The following is a 22,664-nucleotide window of genomic DNA, read 5'->3' as shown; positions in this document are numbered from 1 at the left end:
CACCTGCTTTCTTTGGGATTGGAATTATTATATTCTTCTTGAAGTCTGAGGGTATTTCGCCTGTCTCATACATGTTGCTCACCAGATGGTAGAGTTTTGTCAGGACTGGCTCTCCCAAGGCCATCAGTAGATCTAATGGAATGTTGTCTACTCCCGGGGCCTTGTTTCGACTCAGGTCTTTCAGTGCTCTGTCAAACTCTTCACGCAGTATCGTATCTCCCATTTCATCTTCATCTACATCCTCTTCCATTTCCATAATATTGTCCTCAAGTACATCGCCCTCGTATAAACCCTCTAGATACTCCTTCCACCTTTCTGCCTTCCCTTCTTTGCTTAGAACTGGGTTGCCATCTGAGCTCTTGATATTCTAACAAGTGCAGCCAGTCACCTTACAAAGGACTACTTCCAGTTAGCATTCAGCTTAATCTGCTTTAAATCAATACTTAGGGAGTTTCAACATGGAAAAGATAAATCCAATAGTATTTTTATCAATTATCACATTGACCTATACACTAATTTGATAAAATTATTTACAACTGCCAGCAAAACTGATTAGCGAGAACAAATTTTCATCATCTGTTAATCTGCCCTTGAGATACCTTTACACAAGCAAGCACACCTAATGCTTAGATACCGTTGCTTTCAAAAAAATGGGACACTACAAGTGTCACAAGTGCTTGCGTCCACCAAAGAGCTACTATGGGACAACAACCAAGTTAGAAAACTGCTACGGAAGCAAAGAGAACTTCACAGCAAACATAAACATAGCCAAAGCCTTGCAGACAAACAAAAATTACACAAAGCAAAATGTAGTGTAAGGAGGTCTATGCAAGAGGCGTTCAATGAATTCGAAAGTAAAGTTCTATGTACTGACATTGCAGAAAATTCTAAGAAATTTTGGTCTTATGTCAAAGTGGTAGGTGGATCAAAACAAAATGTCCAGATACTCTGTGACCAATGGTACTGAAACAGAGGATGACAGACTAAAGGCCAAAATACTAAATGTATTTTTCCAAAGCTGCACTGTAGTTCCTTCTCTAAATTGTCGCACAGATGACAAAATGGTAGATATCGAAATATATGACAGAGGGATAGAAAAACAATTAAAAACGCTCAAAAGAGGAAAGGCCGCTGGACCTGATGGGATACCAGTTCGATTTTACGCAGAATACGCAAAGGAACTTGCCCCCTTTCTTGCAATGGTGTACCGTAGGTCTCTAGAAGAGCGTAGCATTCCAAAAGATTGGAAAAGGGCACAGATCATCCCTGTTTTCAAGAAGGGACGTCGAACAGATGTGCAGAACTATAGACCTATAACTCTAACATCGATCAGTTGTAGAATTTTGGAACACGTATTACATTCGAGTATAATGACTTTTTGGAGACTAGAAATCTACAATGTAGGAATCAGCATGGATTTCAAAAAAGACGATCGTGTGAAACCAAGCTTGCGCTATTCGTCCACGAGACTCAGAGGACCATAAACGCGGATTCCTGGGTAGATGCTGTGTTTCTTGACTTCGCAAGGTGTTTTATACAGTTCCCCACAGTCGTTTAATGAACAAAGTAAGAGCATATGGACTATCAGACCAATTGTGTGATTGGACTGAAGAGTTCCTAGATAACAGAATGCAGCAAGTCATTCTCAATGGAGAGGCCTTAGGAAGTAAGAGTGATTTCAGGTGTGCCACAGGGGAGTGTCTTAGGACCGTGGCTATTCACAATATATATAAATGACCTTGTGGATAACATGGGAAGTTCACTGAGGCTTTTTGCACATGACGCTGTAGTATATTGAGAGGTTTTAAAATTGGAAAATTGTACTGGAATGCAGGATGATCTGCAACGAATTGGCGCATGGTGCAGGGAATGGCAACTGAATCTCAATGTAGACAAGTGTAATGAACTGTGAATACATAGAAAGAAAGATTCTTTATCATTTAGCTACAATATAGCACGTCAGCAACTGGAAGTAGTTAATTCCATAAATTATCTGGGAGTAGGCATTAGGAGTGATTTAAAATGGAATGACCATATAAAATTAATCGCAGGTAAAGCACATGCCAGACTGAGATTCACTGGAAGAATCCTAACGAAATGCAGTTTGAAAACAAAGGAAGTAGGTTACAGTACACTTGTTTGCCCACTGCTTGAATACTGCTCACCAGTGTGGGATACGTACCAGATAGGGTTGATAGAAGAGAGAGAGAAGATCCAATGGAGAGCAGTGCACTTCGTTACAGGAAAATTTAGTAATTGTGAAAGCGTTATGGGGATGATAGTTACCCGCCAGCGGAAGAATCTGCAAGAGAGATGCTCAGTAGCTCAGTACGGGCTTTTGTTGAAGTTTCGAGAACATACCTTCACCAAGGAGTCAAGCAGTATATTGCTCCCTCCTACGTATATCTCGCAAAGAGACCATGAGGATAAAATCAGAGAGATTAGAGCACACACAGAGACATACCGACAATCTTTCTTTCCACGAACAATATGAGACTGGAATAGAAGGGAAAACCGATAGAGGTACTCAAGGTTCCCTCCGCCACACACCGTCAGGTGGCTTGCGGAGTATGGACGTACATGTAGAAGTGTTCAGACACACACTCCATTTGAGTGCACTCCAACAATCAGCCTTTTCTGGTTGGTAGATATCTCATATTGCCTTACTGCATGTACCCAACTCCATAAGTAAATAAATTACACCGCACATAGGAAACTGCAGGCTAACTTCTCTCACTGAAGCAGCAAACATAAATCGCAGAGCACCAATGATAAAAAATTGTCCGAAGAGTGCCAGAATGGGAAAGTGTACACTCTGATAAATATTCCTATGGTAACTCAGTTTTTAACTCTGCCAAATGGTAGCAACTCAGCTACACAGATGCCTCTAGGAGGTACACCATTTGTGAAAAACTTAAGTCACGTTACATGCAGCTGTCATTTGTTAAGGCTGTAACAAAGATCATAGTGTAACATGAGTACCTACTCTTGCAATTACAGCTTTTTCTCTGGTTTCGAAGTGCTCACTCAATTGCTAACCATACCAACCAATCCAGTCCAAGACGCCGGAGGTGGCCGTCATGTGTACATGACGTGTACTTGCTTGTGTATGAATGGTGTGTGTTTCTCTTTTGTTGATGAAGGCTATGGCAGAAAGCTGTATGTAAGTGTCTTTTAACTGTGCCTGTATGCAGCTTAACATGTCTTCTTTATGATAAGTAGCAATCTATCTTTTCCTACATTGTTGATATTCATACCTTGAGTTTCCATTGTTTGATTTAACCCTACTGATATTTTGAAGAAAAAAACATTTTTATGAATTATTATCTTTCTGCTGAAATAAATGCGTGATTGGCACATTGTATGTAGAAAAACTTTGTGGTTGGCATCCAAGCAAGTCAAGTGGTGGGGCAAGTCATTACCCATTCTCAACTCTTTCTCAAGCTGTTTGGCATTGAAGATTGGGCAAAGGACATGAGAACAACTGTCTGTTACATTTAACGCAGATGTCAAACACAAAGGCACAGAAAACAAAAGGTCATCCGCTGAGATTAGGACAAATCTTACAGAAATAGTTTTCAAAGAAGAACTTCATGGCATTCTCTGCTGCATGGAGTGTTTAATTAAAAAAAAAAAAAGAAAAAAACCACAACCTACTGTCCCATGGCACTCTCGCTGATGACAGAAAATATTATAAATCAATCACACTTCAACTGGTATAGCACTACCACAGACTGTTTTGACTGTTGTTTCATATCCAGCATGAAGTGGATGAACATGTTTCATTTATAGTAATGAATTGGCATTCAAATATAATTTTTAGTTTTCAGAATGGTCCAAACATGATCCACTTATTATGTTTACTTTTGGTTAATATTCAATTACCGCAGTCCAATGACAACAACTCCAACTGCCTTGCATAGGACATCTGTTCTGGCACTCCCATGCACTTTTCCTTGATGGAAGACTAGAATGGAATGTACTCAGTTCCATGATGTCAACTGAGGCGCTACTTGAATGAGAAGTAGTGTCAAGGCCTGGATAACATGATGGCTGGAAGAGCAGTGTGTTGATCATATGAAACTCCAAGCGACACCTGAATTATGTCATATGACTGAGGATAACATGGCAGTTGACATCACATGATTCTCTGGGCCTGATCACATAGTATTCCCTCCCCCCCCCCCCCCCTCCCCTCCCCCCCACCACGCCCACCCCACACCCAAATTAACTCAGCACAAACCTTGTTGAAATATATTTAATAGCAGATTCTTCATTTAAATTCACCATACTCCGGAATGAGATTTTTCACTCTGCAGCGGAGTGTGCCCTGAGAGTAAAACTGTGTACCGGACCGAGACTCAAACTTGGGACCTTTGCCTTTTGTGGGCAAGTGCTCTACCAACTGAGCTACCCAAGCACGACTCACGCTCCGTCCTCACAGCTTTAGTTCTGGAGAGCTTCTCTGAAGTTTGGAAGGTAGGAGACGAGGTAATGGCAGAACTAAAACTGTGAGGATAGGGCACGAGTCGTGCTTGGGTAGCTCAGTTGGTAGAGCACTTGCCCATGAAAGGCAAAGGTCCCAAGTTTGAGTCTCGGTCCGGCACACAGTTTTAATCTGCCAGGAAGTTTCATACCACACACTGTCTGATTTGCCTTTGGTGTCAGCTAGGTCATATACCTCTGATCATTTCTCGTCCAATGCTACACCTCAAATGTTTTCAATACTGTTATCTGAATTTCCAAATTTGAAACTGCCCTTCACAAGTGACATTTTCAAATTTATGCTTAAGAAATAGATAGTTGAATTCAAACATGAGGGCAATGACTCATAAAACTTGACTATATTTGGAGAATTTCTGCTGGCAATAAACCACAGAAACAAGGAATTTTCTGATGTCACAGTGTTCCACCTTATCCACCTGAATGAAAACACAACACGCATATATTTTTAACAATTGCACAAATAAAACTATTCAGCATATCAAAGTTACTGTGCAGTATGTTCCAACACTACAAAAAATTTCTTTGGCATGTACCACCATTCTTGCAGGAGGTTGAGAAATTTTCATTATGCTTTCATGTAAGAGATCAAGGAGGGAAGAATGTGTCATGGGCTGTTTCTGAAAGATGAGAGACCAACTTCTAGTAACAAATGTACAGCAACCCTTCTTAACAAACACAGTTTCAGATATATCAAGCATCTAACAAGAAACATTATGGAAACACTGTCAGCAAAGATAGTAGCTCAGTGACTGTAGAGTAGACCAATACTGCAATGAGCCTCTAATTATATGTCAATAGTGACAGGCACCTCCACAGCCAAAGAAAGCTGAGAAGCAATTTTAGTGAGTAAGGTAAAACAAATATGATTTCTGAAATAGTATTGGTATCCGGCGACTCCAAACATATATAGATATTTTTTATGGAATCAGAGCAGGACACAGACTCCAATCAGGAAGGTACATATCCACAAACAAATTCTATTGGGTAGTTTACAAGGCAGACTGTACAAATAATTGTGCATTCTCCAAATGAAATACACAACATATGTCAATTTCCAAATGAAAAGTTGCAAAGTAAGTTGACCCTTATGGTACAAAACAATAATAAACAAATTAAAACAACTGGAAATCTGACAAAGGGCAGAAATTTGTATCACAATGTGACAAGGGCAAATGAATAACAACAAAGAACTAACCTCTTTAATCCTAAGCATTTTTAATTCTATTTTTCTTATCTCCGCTTGTTTTCTTTTTCTTTCCAGGAAGAGTTCTTGTCGCTCCTTTTTCAACTCCTCTTTCTCACGCTTTGCATTTTCTTCAAGTTTTTTCTCTACCTTTGCTCTTTTCTCTTCCTTGAAACAAGCAATTAAACATTAAACATTGATAATTTATACAGCCTATCAGGTCATAGAGCTAATCTGTGTATAACTTACTTTGTCACGCATTCTAGTTTCTTCTTGTCGAAATTTTTGCAGAGTCCCAAGTAAGGCACCAAACATTCTCCTATTTCTGTCAACAAATACCTTTGTTTTAACAGAAGAAAGTCCAGGTTGGAATATCAACACTTATGAAAGGACTGACTGCTACTCACATTAAAGATGATAAGTTGAGTTGCAGACAGGCGCAACAGAAAGACTATTATACAATGAGCTTTTCGGCAAAGCCTTCTTCAGAACAGGAAGGAAAACACACACACACATTCACAGAAGTAGGCACACCTCACACACACATGACCGCTATCTCTAGATGCTCTGTCCAGACTGCAACTGCTGCGTTGAACAAAAGCAGCCACCTGGAGTGGAGCAGGGAAGGTGGAAGGATAGCAAGCAATGGGTGGGGAGGAGAGAAGAGCACTGTCTGATGAAGCATGCAAGGCTAGAAGTTGGCAGAACAAGGCCACCTGATGAAGGGTTGGGAAGCTGTAGGGGAAAGGGGGGGAGGGGGGGAGGGTATAGGAAGGGCAGATGGGGAGCAAAAAATGAATGGAGCAGAAGAGGTGGATACATTGGCAGAGAGTCGTACACAATGTGATTGAGGTGACGTGAAGTGGAGTAGAAGGAGTTGATAGGACAGAGAGGGTTAAAACTGTTGGGTGGAGGGTGTGGGGACAGCAGATTATCACAGGTTGAGGCCAGGATAATTTCAAGAGCGGAGAATGTTTTGGAAGGATAACTCCCATCTGCACAGTTCAGACAAGCTAGTGGTGGAGGAGAGGATCCAGATGGCCTGGCTTGTGAAGCAGACATTGAGATCACGTATGTTGTGTTCAGCTGCATGTAGTGCACCAGGGCAAGAGCAAACTGGACACCTGTGGCACAACATGTAGCAGAATACAACGTGCAGGATTTTGATGGCTGTGGCTGCTCCAAAACATGGGCCATCTGGATCCTCCCCTCCACCACCAACTTCTCTGAACTGTGCAGATGGATGTTACCCTTACAACATATTCTCCACTCCCGAAATTATACTGGCCTCAACCTATAATAACCTACTGTCACCATACCCTCTACCCATCAGTTTCAGCCCTCCTCTGTCCTATGAACTCCTCACAGTTCACATCCCCTCACACTCATTTCGCACTGCTCTCTGCCAAACCACCCGTCAGTTTTTTCCCCCACTCTGCTTCTTTTCCCCTATTCCCCTCTGCTTCTTTTCCCCTACTCCTATTGTCCTGCCACCTTCTAGACCCCGCATGCTCTGCCAGACAGCGCTCTTCTCTCCTCCCCACCCATAGCCTAAAAAGGCACCGATGATGACTGATATCAGTCGAAATTGATTTGCAACAAGATAAGTAAATTATGTTTCCTTGACTGGTTGCTACATTCTTTATAATTTTATCTTCCACGGTCACTGCATAGAAAGGGAACCTTATTGAGCCCAACATTCAAAACTCAGTTTGTCACGGGTGATGAGAGTTACCACCAATAGGAACTACCACAAAATGACAAAAGTGCAGAAATTCACATGAAGTGTCAATGCTTGTGTGACATAACCAACATTCAAGTGAACGAACCAATGAAAATAATCAGTTTTTGACAATACCAAGTAACTGGATAGATAACAAAAATCTACTCACTAAGTGGTGGCAGGAGAACACTACACATAAAAGATTATACTTATACAAGCTCCAGGAACCCTAACAATCAGTTCAGGGTGACTTTCTAAAATCTACCACTTCTCCTAAACTTCTCCAGTCCTCCCCTTCAACCCTTCTGCCAGAAGAAGGATCCACTGGCTCCAAAAGCTTGCATAAGTATAACCTTGTTTTATGAGTGAATGTGAGGCACAAGTGGAACATCATTTCTGTTTTTCTGACAATTTCACCTGGTTCTATGAATGTTCTGTGCACTGCACTCATGTGGGGGAGATTATGTACAATTGAAGCATTAAAACCACCATCATAACCTTATTCTAGTTTTTATTAATGCAGCCTCGAAACTTTTTAAACTGACAGGGTATTTTGATTACTTTTAAACAATTAGATCTACCAAATATTTAATTTAACTCACATAAGAATAAACAATTTGCAGTATTTTAAAGGATTTTGATTGATAGTTTAGTATGTCACACGAAAACAGCCCAATAGCTGAAAACTAATTTCATTTTCGAATTCAGCATCCATGACTTAGCAATGAACACCATTTATATTTATTGTAAGAAAATACTGACTAGTGCAATCTGTTTTAATCCACTGTGTACTTTTGTTTGCTTGACCTACTTTTGACTTCTTCAGGAACTACGGTATTTTCATTGTGCCCGTCTACAACTCAACATGTGACCTACACAATGAGTAAGCAGTCTATCCTTTACATAACTGCTTTATAACAGAGAAATCATGTATATCAACTAAAAAAACTTTTAGCAATTAAACTGCTGACATTAAAACAAACGAGTAATTAAGGTCCCGAATACTTGGCCACCACAGTAACTTGTGTCACCAGTACTGACAACCTGCTTTGGTGTTTACCTTGCTTTGCTCAACTCATCAGTGTTCTGGGCAGCCATAGCTTCCTGTCGAGAAGGTAACTCTTTAGGTGTAGCAATTACCCGAGAAGATATGAGAGGCTGTAACAAAAGATAACTGACATTTTACAATCTGCAAAATTATCCTTCAATAAAATATACACTCATGTGAAACAAACACAAAATATGCCATATCACACCTTGTTAGGGAGCTCATCATCATCAGGGGTGTCACCTCGTTTGGCCCTTGGTGGCCCAGACAACCTGACAACAAAAAGTATCATAAGTATATAAAAAATAGGCAACCCAACAATCTGTATCCTGATTGACTGCATACTTAAGTTATGGAAAAATGGATTTGAGAGTTTATTATTATGAATGTTATAAACTGTCTACTACGCTACAAGAGTTATTTTGGTACTACTTCTATTTGGTCTCAAGAACACACACATTAAAAGCTGATTTGTTAATTATCTCACAATGTGTCATTCCTAAATTAACGATCTACTCTGGCTAAACGTGTCTGTGTGTGTGTTTGTTATTTTACCCTAGTTCATAAAAGTATAACTCTACTCTTGAAAGCCAGCAAGCTTTTGTGGTGCCTACCAAAAACTCAGTGCTTCTGCTTTCTGGTGTGTGGTCTCCTTTAATCCTGAAGTATTTTATTTCATATATATTTACGTATCAATAAAATAATTAAGAGCACATAATGATTTCTCTCCACAAACATTTATTCAGTTCTGATCACAGGGAGTGAATTTAAGCAAGAAGCAACAAGCAACTTCACAAGACATGTGAAAGGAAATGTCGGACAGACAGCGTTTTCAAAACATTTTGCAACATTATGTGATGCTGATGTAAACAAATGGTAAGTGGTCACAATAAGATCAATCTAGCAGTCACAGGCTGCCTCATTTCTGACATCTTTCAACACCACTGAGCTCCACTGTTGCATCCTGTAACTACAAAATATCTCAAGAAAATATGCTGCTTTCACTGTAAAATGGTGTGTACCAAACTAAAGGCTTGTTTAATTGAGCAAGGAAAGTGGAGAATAGATAATAAAGATTAATTTTAGCACTGACAAGGTCCCCATCAATCCCCTCATTTCCTGGTTATGCCACTGAACATTTCCACAGCCAAATGGTTAGTGTCACTGCCTTCAGTAGATAAGGACCTGGGTTTTTTACTAAAACCCCTCAGACTTTTTTCTGAGGTAGTGTAGTCTGGAACAGGTTACACTCAGCTCCACAAGGCCAAATGAGGAACTGCTTGAATTAATAAGCACCTGGACCATCAGGATTCAGTTACTGGAAATAATAGCTGGCAAGTTCGTGACATGCAGTTCAAATGTCCCACGATCATAAATCACTCCTCACACTGCCTTGTAGGTAGCAGTCAGCCTCTCAGAACATGCTATGGCCTAATCCGCGAGTGGTGTTTAAGTTTACCACTGGATCACTAATAAAACAGCTGAGATATAGAAATGACTATAGACTTGTTGAAGGAATGAACTACCACCCACCTGAAGTGATCAACAGGAACCATACAAATCATAAATTTAAATGGTCAGACAAGAGTTTGAACATAAATTCAGTCTCTTTGCTGCCAGTGCAACAACTGTTACAGTCAGACAGGCATTTAGCAAACGACTGTAAGAAACAGAAACTAAATTCTACACTGTTTATAAGCCTAAAGCAGTGGCATGTTTTATTTTTCTTTTAAAATGAAGCTTCAGAAACACAGACGCCTCCTATGTGTGTTATTGTGATGATTTACCACATCATCCAAAAAAATGAGATAATCTTTTTAATCTGATGGCACCAACTAGAATCAAGCCAGTAATTTAAGCCACGTGATGAATATTGCATGGACTAAACTTTTCCATATTCAAAGCTTCACTGTCTTCACTCTCTATTGATGAAATTCTTGAATCCTCAAGTTTAAATTTAAAAAATTGTAGGCAGCATGTATGTTACAAATCACATGCATGAAATTTTTTGTATCTTCTAAACAAATGCAGTATCAAAGCTGTGATTTATATTATTCTGGACTCTTAGCACTAAAGTCAAATAGTTCTTACCCCTCTTCTTTTCATGAAAAAATATCCACTCTCATCATTTGTGTGCACCAGGTGATGCACCACAGAATTTTGCTATGCAATGTAATTACATCACCGTCAGTTACGGAAACATTACATGTCAACATCTACCAACTTCCTTTACTCCTACAGTTGTAGAACGATTTTGATAAAGGCTACCAACCTTGTTTTGATCTCCGGGAGAAGTTTAAATCATCATAACTCACATACCACTCACGTAACCTTGTAGAAATCTCACTACATGGCAAAACAGAGCCTGTATCTGACCATTGGTCAATATTGCAATGTACAATATGGAATCAAGTAACAGTTACGAGCAGTGTCAAAAACAAGAAATGACACTTCAAATTTAAAACATGATTATTAATCACATGTAACAGTACACTCAGAACTGAGCTGCCTGCCCTTTCAGAGTGTGCTTCTATTCAACAATATTGTGTCAACAAGTAAGTCTCAGAATCTCCTAGAAACCACAGATGTCAAATGATAAATAATTGCAGATAGCAGGAATATAAGTGGTGATGCAAATATCACCAGCTACTTAAACACTCTTCAAATGAAACAACATTATTCAATTAGCAACGCTATGTCTTCCATTTAAGATGTTAAAACTGGCTGTCAATTATGCATTCAGAGTGCTGAAGTATTAGACAGACCAAACAGCACAGTTTTTAATTCACAGAGACTGTTAGTTGCCCTGAAAGTAGCCTTTTCCCAGCCAACCCCTTCAGCCACATCGACAGTGAAGTATACTTCACTCCCTTCAGACAGCCCATGACAACAAGTATACACACTTTTTGGTGACTTTGTCGGTCTGTAATTGATGTGAAAACACCAGATGTCATCTTTCTTCTAAATGAAGATCACAGGGGAGGACTGAGGACACTCTGATAGCTGAATGATGCAGCATAGCATCTACTCCTCTTCCTACTGATGGAGCTATAGGCACCCTATACCAGTTCTGAGATATGAAGGGTATTATCCTCAGTGTTGATATGCACGGTGTTTCATAATTGGTCATTGGGTCTGCTTCCTATCCACTTCGGGCTTGAATGCTCCAGAAGCTAGACACCAGTCATTGACAGCATTTATAGAAGTTGGCAATCGAGAGCTCTCTTCGTCCACTTGTGATCAATACAATCTTCACTGGCATATACATTTCTTTTGCGAGGCTAAGCACATCTTTGCACTTGGTCTCTAGAAGAGCATAGCGTTCCAAAGGATTGGAAAAGGGCACAGGTCATCCTCGTTTTCAAGAAGGGACGTCGAACAGATGTGCAGAACTATAGACCTATATCTCTAACGTCGATCAGTTGTAGAATTTTGGAACATGTATTATGTTAGAGTATAATGACTTTTCTGGAGACTAGAAATCTACTCTGTAGGAATCAGCATGGGTTTCGAAAACGACGGTCATGTGAAGCCCAGCTCATGCTATTTGTCCACGAGACTCAGAGGGCCATAGACACGGGTTCCCAGGTAGATGCCGTGTTTCTTGACTTCCGCAAGGCGTTCGATACAGTTCCCCACAGTCGTTTAATGAACAAAGTAAGAGCATATGGACTATCAGACCAATTGTGTGATTGGATTGAAGAGTTCCTAGATAACAGAACGCAGCATGTCATTCTCAAGGGAGAGAAGTCTTCCGAAGTAAGAGGGATTTCAGGTGTGCTGCTGGGGAGTGTCGTAGGACCGTGGCTATTCACAATATACATAAATGACCTTGTGGATTGCATTGGAAGTTCACTGAGGCTTTTTGCGGATGATGCTGTGGTATATCGAGAGGTTGTAACAATGCAAAATTGCACTGAAATGCAGGAGGATCTGCAGCGAATTGACGCATGATGCAGGGAATGGCAATTGAATCTCAATGTAGACAAGTGTAGTGTGCTGTGAATACATAGAAAGAAATATCCCTTATCATTTAGCTACAATACAGCAGGTCAGCAACTGGAAGCAGTTAATGCCATAAATTATCTGGGAGTACGCATTAGGAGTGATTTAGAATGGAATGATCATATAAAGTTGATCGTCGGTAAAGCAGATGCCTGACTGAGATTCATTGGAAGAATCCTAAGGAAATGCAATCCGAAAACAAAGGAAATAGGTTACAGTACGCTTGTTCGCCCGCTGCTTGAATACTGCTCAGCAGTGTGGGATCCGTACCAGATAGGGTTGATAGAAGAGAGAGAGAAGATCCAACGGAGAGCAGCGCGCTTCATTACAGGATCATTTAGTAATCGCGAAAGTGTTACGGAGATGGTAGATAAACTCCAGTGGAAGACTCTGCAGGAGAGACGCTCAGTAGCTCGGTACGGGCTTTTGTTAAAGTTTTGAGAACATACCTTCACCGAAGAGTCAAGGAGTATATTGCTCCCTCCTACGTATATCTCGCGAAGAGACCATGAGGATAAAATCAGAGAGATTAGAGCCCACACAGAGGCATACCGACAATCCTCCTTTCCACGAACAATACAAGACTGGAATAGAAGAGAGAACCGATAGAGGTACTCAAGGTACCCTCCGCCACACACAGTCAGGTGGCTTGCGGAGTATGGATGTAGATGTAGGTGTAGATGTAGACTAGAACTTTACAGTTATACTAAATGTTCAGGCAATTTACCATAGCATGTCTTATTTATGACGGTGGGGGAAAATCTCTTTTCCAGAAACACCGTTGTTGAGTGGACTTGGAATAGCTTCATCAATCTGGAGCTCCAATCTTCCACACTATACGTCAAACAATGGAAAATCTAGGATGGAATGTAACAATACCAGAGAAGCAAAGTTGCTACTCAACATATAGCGGAGATGCTGAGTCGTGGTAGGCACAATAAAAAGATTCACACAAAGCTTTCGGCCATTAAGGCCTTTGTCAGCGGTAGACACATATACACGTGCGCGCGCCCACACACACACACACACACACACACACACACACACACACACACACAACTTGCACACATGTCTGCAGTCTCAGCTCTCTGAGACCACACTGTGAACAGTAGCACCAGTGCATGATGGGAGTGGAGACTGAGTGGGGGTAAGGAGGAGGCTGGGGTGGGGAGGGGGAGGGATAGTATGGTGGGAGTGGCGAACAGTCAAGTGTTGCAGTTTAGACGGAGGGCAGGAGAGAAGGTGCGGAGGGGGGTAGGGGGGGGGGGGGGTAAGTAGCGGAAAGGAGAGAAATAAAAGAAATTAAAAGACCGGGTGTGGCAGTGAAATGACGGCTGTTTAGTGCTGGAATGGGAACAGGGAGGGGGCTGGATGGGTGAGGACAGTGACTAATGAAGGTCACTGTCCTCACCCATCCACCCCCCTCGCTGTTCCCATTCCAGCACTAAACAGCCGTCATTTCACTGCCACACCCCGAAGGTCACTGTCCTCATCCATCCAGCCCCCTCCCTGTTCCCATTCCAGCACTAAACAGCCGTCATTTCACTGCCACACCCAGTCTTTTAATTTCTTTTATATCTCTCCTTTCCGCTACTTACCCCCTCCCCCCTTCCCCACCTTCTCTCCTGCCCTCCGTCTAAACTGCAACACTTGACTGTCTGCCACTCCCGCAATACTATCCCTCCCCCTCCCCACCCCAGCCTCCTCCTTACCCCCACCCTGTCTCCACTCCCATCATGCACTGGTGCTGCTGTTCGCAGTATGGTCTCAGCTCTCTGAGACTGCAGGTGTGTGTGTGTGTGTGTGTGTGTGTGTGTGTGTGTGTGTGTGTGTGTGTGTGTGTGTGTGTGTGCTGCTGCTGCTGACAAAGGCCTTAATGGCCGAAAGCTTTAATTGTGTGAATCTTTTTATTGTGCCTATCACGACTCAGCATCTCCGCTATATGGTAATCCAGCGTGCGCGCATGTGTGTGTCTACTGCTGACAAAGGCCTTAATGGCGGTGAGTAGCAACTTTCCTTCTCTGGTATTGTTACACTCTATGTCAAGCATTTGATACCAATACAACATGACCCAAACTTTACTAGCACCTGAACTGGTTGGTTGCCTATGATAATGTCTATGTGAATGCCTAATATTCTGGTAACTGGCATCCATTGAGAACTTTCATCTATGAAGTTCTCACTTCCGCAGATTGTCGTCTCATTAATTTTTCTGTTTTCTGCAACTTGAACCTCTGGCAGTTTAGAATGACTGTCACGCTTTGGAGAGTGGCCTAGTCCAGGACAGGCTGTTGAAAGTCTTTCTTTTCTGTGCATTGTCTCAATGGGCTCCATTTGATGATATTCTCTTTCATCGTAACATCCTTCAAAAGAAACATTTGACAGATGTCCTCTGCTTCACCCTTCCATACGTGTGTAATTTCGTCAGTTTCTGCCATATTCAGGTTCAAGATGAGAAACAGTATGAAAACAGAATATACTGTCTGCATCATCTCCCCGACATTTGGCTCCATTCTTCATTTGTCTTGCAGCATTCAGATCTTCTGCTGGTTGCCACTAAATGTTTTTCAATCTCCACCTGAAATTGTCCCACCTCTTGAGCTTCTAGCTGTTTTCAAATCACTACTGGGCTGAACTACCCAAGGACAAGTTGACTAATGGAAGACATATCATGTAATCCCACGTTATACACAGCAACATACTATAATCCCTTCAGCCTTTTCACTGAATATTGTCCAGAGTTTTTCCTGAAACTCTGCTGGTTCCATGATGTGTACCTGACTCATTAATGCTTTCATATCCACTTACTTGCATGTCTGGATGAACAGACATTAATGACAATTGATAGCCATCCCATGTTAATATGAAATAAATTGGCTGACTGTGAATATCTTGGCATTATCTGTGTTAGGTACAGATGACGTCGTCGTTGTTGTCTTCTTCAGTCCAGACTGGTTTGATGCAGCTTTCCATGCTACTCTATCCCGTGCAAGCTGCTTCATCTTCCAGTACCTATGCAACCTACATCCTTCTGACTCTGCTTAGTGTATTCATCTCTTGGTCTCCCTCTATGATTTTCACCCTCCATGCTGCCCTCCAATACTAAACTGGTGATCCCTTGATGCCTCAAAACATGTCCTACCAACTGATCCCTTCTTCTAGTCAAGTTTTGCCACAAGTTTCTCTTCTCCCCAATTCTACTCAATACCTCCTCATTAGTTATGTGGTCTATCCATCTCATCTTCAACATTCTTTTGTAGCACCGTTTCTATTCTCTTCTTGTCCAAACTATTTATCGTCCATGTTTCACTTCCATACATGGCTACACTCCACACAAATACTTTCAGAAACAACGTCCTGACATTTAAATCTATACTCGATGTTAACAAATTTCTCTTCTTCAGAAATGTTTTCCTTGCCATTGCCAGTCTACATTTTATATCCTCTCTCCTTCGACCATCATCAGTTATTTTGCTCCTCAAATAGCACAACTCCTGTACTACTTTAAGTGTCTCATTTCCTAATCTAATTCCCTCAGCATCACCTGGTTTAATTCGACTACATTCCATTGTCCTCGTTTTGCTTTTGTTGATGTTCATTTATATCCTCCTTTCAAGACACTGTCCATTCCGTTCAACTGCTCTTTCGAGTCCTTTGCTGTCTCTGACAGAATTACAATGTCATCAGCGAAGTTCAAAGTTTTTATTTCTTCTCCATGGATTTTAATACCTACACCAAATTTTTCTTTTGTTTCCTTTACTGCTTGCTCAATATACAGATTGAATAACATTGGGGAGAAGCTACAACCCTGTCTCACTCCCTTCCCAACCGCTGCTTCCCTTTCGTGCCCCTCAACTCATAACTGCCATCTGGTTTCTAGACAAATTGTAAGTAGCCTTTCATTCCCTTTATTTTACCCCTGCCACCTTCAGAATTTGAAAAAGAGTATTCCAGTCAACACTGTCAAAAGCTTTCTCTAAGTCTACAAATGCTAGAAATGTAGGTTTGCCTTTTCTTAATCTATCTTCTAAGATACATCGTAGGGTCAGTATTGCCTCACATGTTCCAACATTTCTACAGAATCCAAACTGATCTTCCCCTGAGGTCAGCTTCTACCAGTTTTTCCATTTGTCTGTAAAGAATTCATGTTAGTATTTTGCAGCTGTGGCTTAGTAAACTGATAGTTCGGTAATTTGCACATCTGTCAACACCTGCTTTCTTTGGGATTGGAATTATTATATTCTTCTTGAAGTCTGAGGGTATTTTGCCTGTCTTATACATCTTGCTCACCAGATGGTAGAGTTTTGTCAGGGCTGGCTCTCCCAAGGCTATCAGTAGTTCTAATGGAATGTTGTCTACTCCTGGGGCCTTGTTTCGACTTAGATCTTTCAGTGCTCTGTCAAACTCTTCATGCAGCATCATATCTCCCATTTCATCTTCATCTACATGCTCTTCCATTTCCATAATATTGTCCTCAAGTACATCACCCTTGTACAGACCCTCTATATACTCCTTCCCCTTTCTGTTTTCCCTTCTTTGCTTAGAACTGGTTTTCCATCTGGGTTCTTTGATATTCATACACGTGGTACTCTTTTCACCAAAAGTCTCTTTAATTTTCCTGCAGGCAGTATCTATCTTACCCCTAGTGATATATGCCTCTACGTCCTTACATTTATCCTCTAGCCATCCCTACTTAGCCATTTTGCACTTCCTGTCGATCTCATTTTTGAGATGTTTGTGTTCCTTTTTGCCTGCTTCATTTACTGCATTTTTTTCTCCTTTCATCAATTAAATCCAATATTTCTTCTGTTATCCAAGGATTTTCACTAGCCATTGTCTTTTTACCTACTTGATCCTCTGCTGCCTTCACTGTTTCATCTCTAAAAGCTGCCCATTCTTCATCTAGTGTATTTCTTTCCTCCATTCTTGTCGATCGTTCCCTAATGCTCTCTCTGAAACTCTCTACAACCTCTGGTCATTTCAGTTTATCCAGGTCCTATCTCCTTAAAGTCCCCCCTCTTTGCAGTTTCATCAGTTTTAATCTACAGTTCATAATCAATAGATTGTGGTCAGAGTCCACATTTGCCCCTAAAAATGTCTTACAATTTAAAACATGGTTCCTAAATCTCTGTCTTACCATTATCTGAATAATTTCTTTTATCTCATCATACATTTCATCAATCTCTTCGCCATCTGCGGAGCTAGCTGGCTTATAAACTTTACTACTGTGGTAGGTGTGGGCTTCATATCTATCTTGGCCACAATAATGCGTTCACTGTGCTGTTTGTAGTAGCTTACTCGCACTCCTATTTTTTTTATTCATTATTAAACCTACTCCTGCATTACCCCTATTTGATTTTGTATTTATAACCCCTGTAGTCATCTGACCAGAAGTCATGTTCCTCCTGCCACTGAACTTCACTAATTCCCACTATATCCAACTTTAACCTATCCATTTCCCTTTTGAAATTTTCTAATCTACCTGCCCGATTAAGGGATCTGACATTCCACGCTCTGATCCGTAGAACACCAGTTTTCTTTCTCCTGATAATGATGTCCCCCTGAGTAGTCCCCGCCTGGAGATCCGAATGGAGAACTATTTTACCTGAAGAGGACGCCATCATCATGTAACCATACAGTAAAGCTGCATGCCCTTAGGAAAAATTACAGCTGTAGTTTCTCCATGCTTTCAGCCATTCGCAGTACCAGCACAGCAGGGCCATTTTGGTTAGTGTTACAAGGCCAGATCAGTCAATCATCCAGACTTTTGCCCCTACAACTACTGAAAAGGCTGCTGCCCTCTTCAGGAACCACACGTTTGTCTGGCCTCTCAACAGATACCCCTCCTTTGTGGTTGTACCTATGGTACGGCTATCTGTATCACTGAGGCCCGCAAGCCTCTCCACCAACGGCAAGGTCCAACGTTCATGGTGCATATGCTACCTATTTTCACATCCATTGGTACTTTGATAATGCAGATCATATGGACAATGCATTGTCTGTGCTGGATTCCTACCCGTAAAGACAATGGCTTTTGTGAAGGTGTACTGGAGTCACACCGACAGCTACGTGGCATCTTCACCAATCTATGTCACATTGAACACATTTAGTCATTGACAGGCAATTGAACAAGAATCCTGAACATAACTGAGCTTTTGTCCACCTGTCAACAAATAAACTCTTGATGTAACCACTGAGCTGGAAGCAATATTGTCATATAAAGCTCAATTGCCTGCCTTGGCCGAGTATTCTTCTTTATTTGTAAACACAAAAATGTTCTGGTACATTACAGTATCCACAAGTAAGTAAGTCCCAAAACCTTCTAGAACTCACAATAGTCAAACGATAAATAACTGCATGGTGGGAAGCAAACCAGCAACACCTATATTACCACACTACTATGACACCATGGCAGATGACACATAACACACAGCAATGTACTATGAGGTCATTACTTTACATCTTCACCGATTACTTGCATATGTTCCCAAAATATAATAAAAATTAAGCCTCAGGATGCTGGTTCATAAGTAAGTCAAACAACTTTGATGCTGGTTCATAAGTAAGTCAAACAACTTCAGAAAATAAAACACTTCAGTTGAAGAGAAATAACCCATTTTATTTCCTCACTAGTAAACTTTGCTAAGTCTATTTTTATACATTTTTGCGGAGTGCACAAAGACCAGAACTTTCTCCCAACAGCCTCTTAGTCTAATACTAATTTTCAGGTAAATAACAATTTTTGGAGTTAAATCACAACACACCTTCAAAAATCTGAAATGCAAATAAAAACACTGCGCAAGAGAAAAGAAATGCAACTCTCCATACTTTGCTGATGTCTTCAGATTACAATTCAGATCACAAGAATACGAAAAGCTCACATAAAGGATTGTCACCAAACCCACATCCAATGCTACACCAGAATCTGTCTTCTTCCCTGCATGCCATAGTAGTATGAACATCTAGGCTTTGCTGAAATTCAAACAACTCTCAAAAATGTTGAACACTTTGACTTTACAGCTAACCAGTGCTCTAACTACAGCTTTGCTGGCTTTTGCATCAGCACAGGCTTCCTCATCGGTTTTTCTTCTTCTTTTACTATTTGCAAACCTGTAAATGCTGTCTGCTAGTAGGGGCTAACATTATTTATCATCATGATGTTCCTCTAGAACAATAAGAAAACCTCTAGCAAACATATCAAGTAACTCGTCCAACAGAATCTTTAAGCAATGGAACCTTCCAGAAGCCAAATTACAGTCAGCTAACAGAAACCCAATTCATCAGCAAAATACTGCCAATGTAGTTCAATTATAACTTACAAATATCCAACATTTGGTGGTCTTCTGTGTCTCCCTTAATGTAACTAAAGCCACAGTCCAAATTAAAAACTAGTTTGCTTAATTTACTGTTATGAAAGAATTTCTTTTCATGCTCAGAAATCAAATAAAAAGGTTTTAGCAAATAAATTTTTTAAGACTACATGCACACCGATCTGCAAATCTATCGGGCACCACTACAGTGGATAAAATTATGGAGATTAGGGTGGATTACATATACAGGCAATTGTTTATACTGCCAGCATTCAATAAAAGAAGTGGAGGAAATGATACTGATATTTATTAGAACTTGTGAAGCAAGCTGAGGAAGCTTCCCAGTTTTCCTAAGTCTTCAGTCAAAGTAAAATACGTCAAATTATAAAGTTAACTAATGGGTTACCTGCTAAATACAGTCCTTGGATCTCCAGGCCTCTTCTTCACCGCTGGTGACTCATCCTCTTCTGGTCTTGCACCTGGATCCCGGCGTCCTCTGAATAAATAAATTTCTACTGATTACATAATTGTTTGCTAGGTTCCTACTAACAGCTAAAGGTAATAACAAATTTCAACTAAAAACAGATATTAAGTTACTACTCTACCTGGCTTAGGTATTCTGCACCCTGCAAAAGAACAATATGTACCACATAAATGTGTCAATTTAATGTTCAAAGAACCTCCATAATCACAGTTACTGACACCCCTACACACACAAGTTTTAGTAACAAATACTAGTGGATACTCAAAGATGAAACACTTTCTATCTAGTCCTCAAACAGTAATACTCAGATGACTTCCAGTAAATAGCACACATGCATCAATCTAAATTACTACAACACAGCTGCAACCAAAATATCTGTACTGAAAATTTTAGTTGTTTTATTTAACATTTTTATATGAACAAATACTCAAATTTTTACATGACAGTCTTGACTTTACAGGTAGTCTGCACGAACACTGACTATGAGGCACGTTTCTCTTGTTGACAAAATTAAGTGATGGGGGCACCAACTCCCTGCATTCCACTCCCTCACAAAACACTTCATGGCACACACTCTACCCACCTCCATATCCTCTCTAATGGATGCAAAGAAATGGTAAGCACATAGTAGTGCTTTCAATGGGAGTGCCCAATATAAATTTAATTGTTAGTATCTATCAGACTTTGTAGTTTCAGTATGCAAGTGATAACAACACCCCACTCCTAAAAGAAAATACCATCAGCCATAGCCAACTGCAAAGTGAACACAAAGAGTGTTGAAACAGACATTCTGTGGAGTTGTATCCCACAGCGTTGTGGTGTGATAATAATAGCTTGGTGCTAATGTGGAAAGGGGGCTAGTATTTCACACACCATTACAACTGAAAACATTTGAGGATGAGTAACAATTCTGATGAGGGAGACTATTCATGATGGCATTATTCAAGGAAATATGTTCATATGAGATGATTTGGGAAACTCATAGAAAATCTACACACATACAAGGAATGGTCTACCATTTGTAACCATGAAATGAGACATAAGAACAGTGGTTGTAAAAAGAGCGTAACCGACAGGGACCAGACACAAGAGTTCAAACTCAACAGGGATTGCTGCTGTCACTGAATAAAGGTCGATCTCAGCCAGTATCCTAAAGAATATTGCAAAGAGGACTTATGCCATGGACATTTGGAGTCAGGTACCTCGCAAAAAGCCATTGTTCATAGTGGTACACAACGCTTCACATCTTTAATACACCAAACAGCACAGACCGTTAACGGTAGCTGATTTGAAGTTTGTAGGTTAGTCACAATTTATCCTCTTTTCATATGATGGAAGCCAACTGAGTGCACCAATGGCCCAACAAGCCATTCAACTTGCAGTGTATGGAGATCATACTGAGTGAACAGCCAAGACATGATTATGAATTACTAGACACACACTATAAACTGCTGCAAATACTCTCATCTTCCTAAATGAAAACAGCTGTGTTCACAGCACTATTCTGAAAGGCAAGTGTCACAAGTCAGACCCCAAAATGGTGTATTAGGTCAAGCATCTGCATACTGAAGGTGACGCTGCACCATATGCCAGGCTCCCATAATCTAGGTGTGCAGATTGAGAGCTTTGTAGAGCAGCAAAAGTGTAGAGCAGTCTGCATCCCAGCTGGTGTTATTGAGACAGCAAAGTGTATTAAGGTGTGACCAGCATGTTTGCTTAAGTCAGTGAAGAAGGGAAAGCCATGTCAACGATGCACGGAAGTCCAATCCCAAAAGCTGATAAGACTCCACCACACAGACCATTTGGTCATCGAGGTAGAGTTCTGGTTGGAAATGGACAGTACGACAGCGACAGAAGTGCGCGACATGTTGTTGGCAGAAAGCCGGAAGCCATAGGTGAGAGCCTCCAACTTCACCTTTTCATATGGCAACCTGTAGTCGACGTTCAGCAACAGCCACAACTGAGGAGCAATAGTAGATATAAAAAGTCATCAGCATACAGGGAGACCAAATCTGTAGGCCTCACAACTGCAGCTAGACCTTCAATAGCTGCTAGAGAAAGGGGGCACACTCAATACAATGCTCTGTGGGACCCCATTCTCTTGTATATGGGAGTAATGTGGGAAGCACCAAATTGAACCCAGAAAGGATGGCAAGACAAGAAGTTCCAGATCCCAGAGACCCCACTCATAGAGGTAAATGATGACACCATGTAGTGTCATAAGCCCTATGCAAGTCGAAGAAGACAGCAATGAGTTGTTGATGCGAGAAAAAGGTTGGTTGGTTAATTTGGGGGAGGGGACCAACAGTGAGATCATCGGTCCCATCAGATTGGGGACGCAAGTTGGCCATGCCCTTTTAAAGGAACCATACCAGCATTTGACTAAAGTGATTTAGGGAAATTAC

The 22,664-nt window shown here is 40.9% G+C and overlaps 1 protein-coding gene across 1 annotated transcript in view; it reads right to left on the bottom strand.

Annotated features, from left to right (window-relative positions):
• Positions 1-22,664, bottom strand: part of LOC124794910 (pinin) — a 61,912-nt gene that overhangs the window by 19,865 nt on the left and 19,383 nt on the right. The window contains exons 3-7 of the mRNA XM_047258612.1: positions 20,182-20,271; positions 8,669-8,732; positions 8,473-8,570; positions 5,939-6,014; positions 5,702-5,857 (exon numbers count right to left, since the gene is read on the bottom strand). Coding sequence (XP_047114568.1) covers positions 5,702-5,857; positions 5,939-6,014; positions 8,473-8,570; positions 8,669-8,732; positions 20,182-20,271 — 484 coding nt within the window. The remainder of the gene's footprint in view (positions 1-5,701; positions 5,858-5,938; positions 6,015-8,472; positions 8,571-8,668; positions 8,733-20,181; positions 20,272-22,664) is intronic.

This window comes from Schistocerca piceifrons, chromosome 4 (assembly GCF_021461385.2).
Source record: "Schistocerca piceifrons isolate TAMUIC-IGC-003096 chromosome 4, iqSchPice1.1, whole genome shotgun sequence".
Taxonomy (NCBI): domain Eukaryota; kingdom Metazoa; phylum Arthropoda; class Insecta; order Orthoptera; family Acrididae; genus Schistocerca; species Schistocerca piceifrons.
This window is presented reverse-complemented; position numbering and strand designations above follow the sequence as displayed.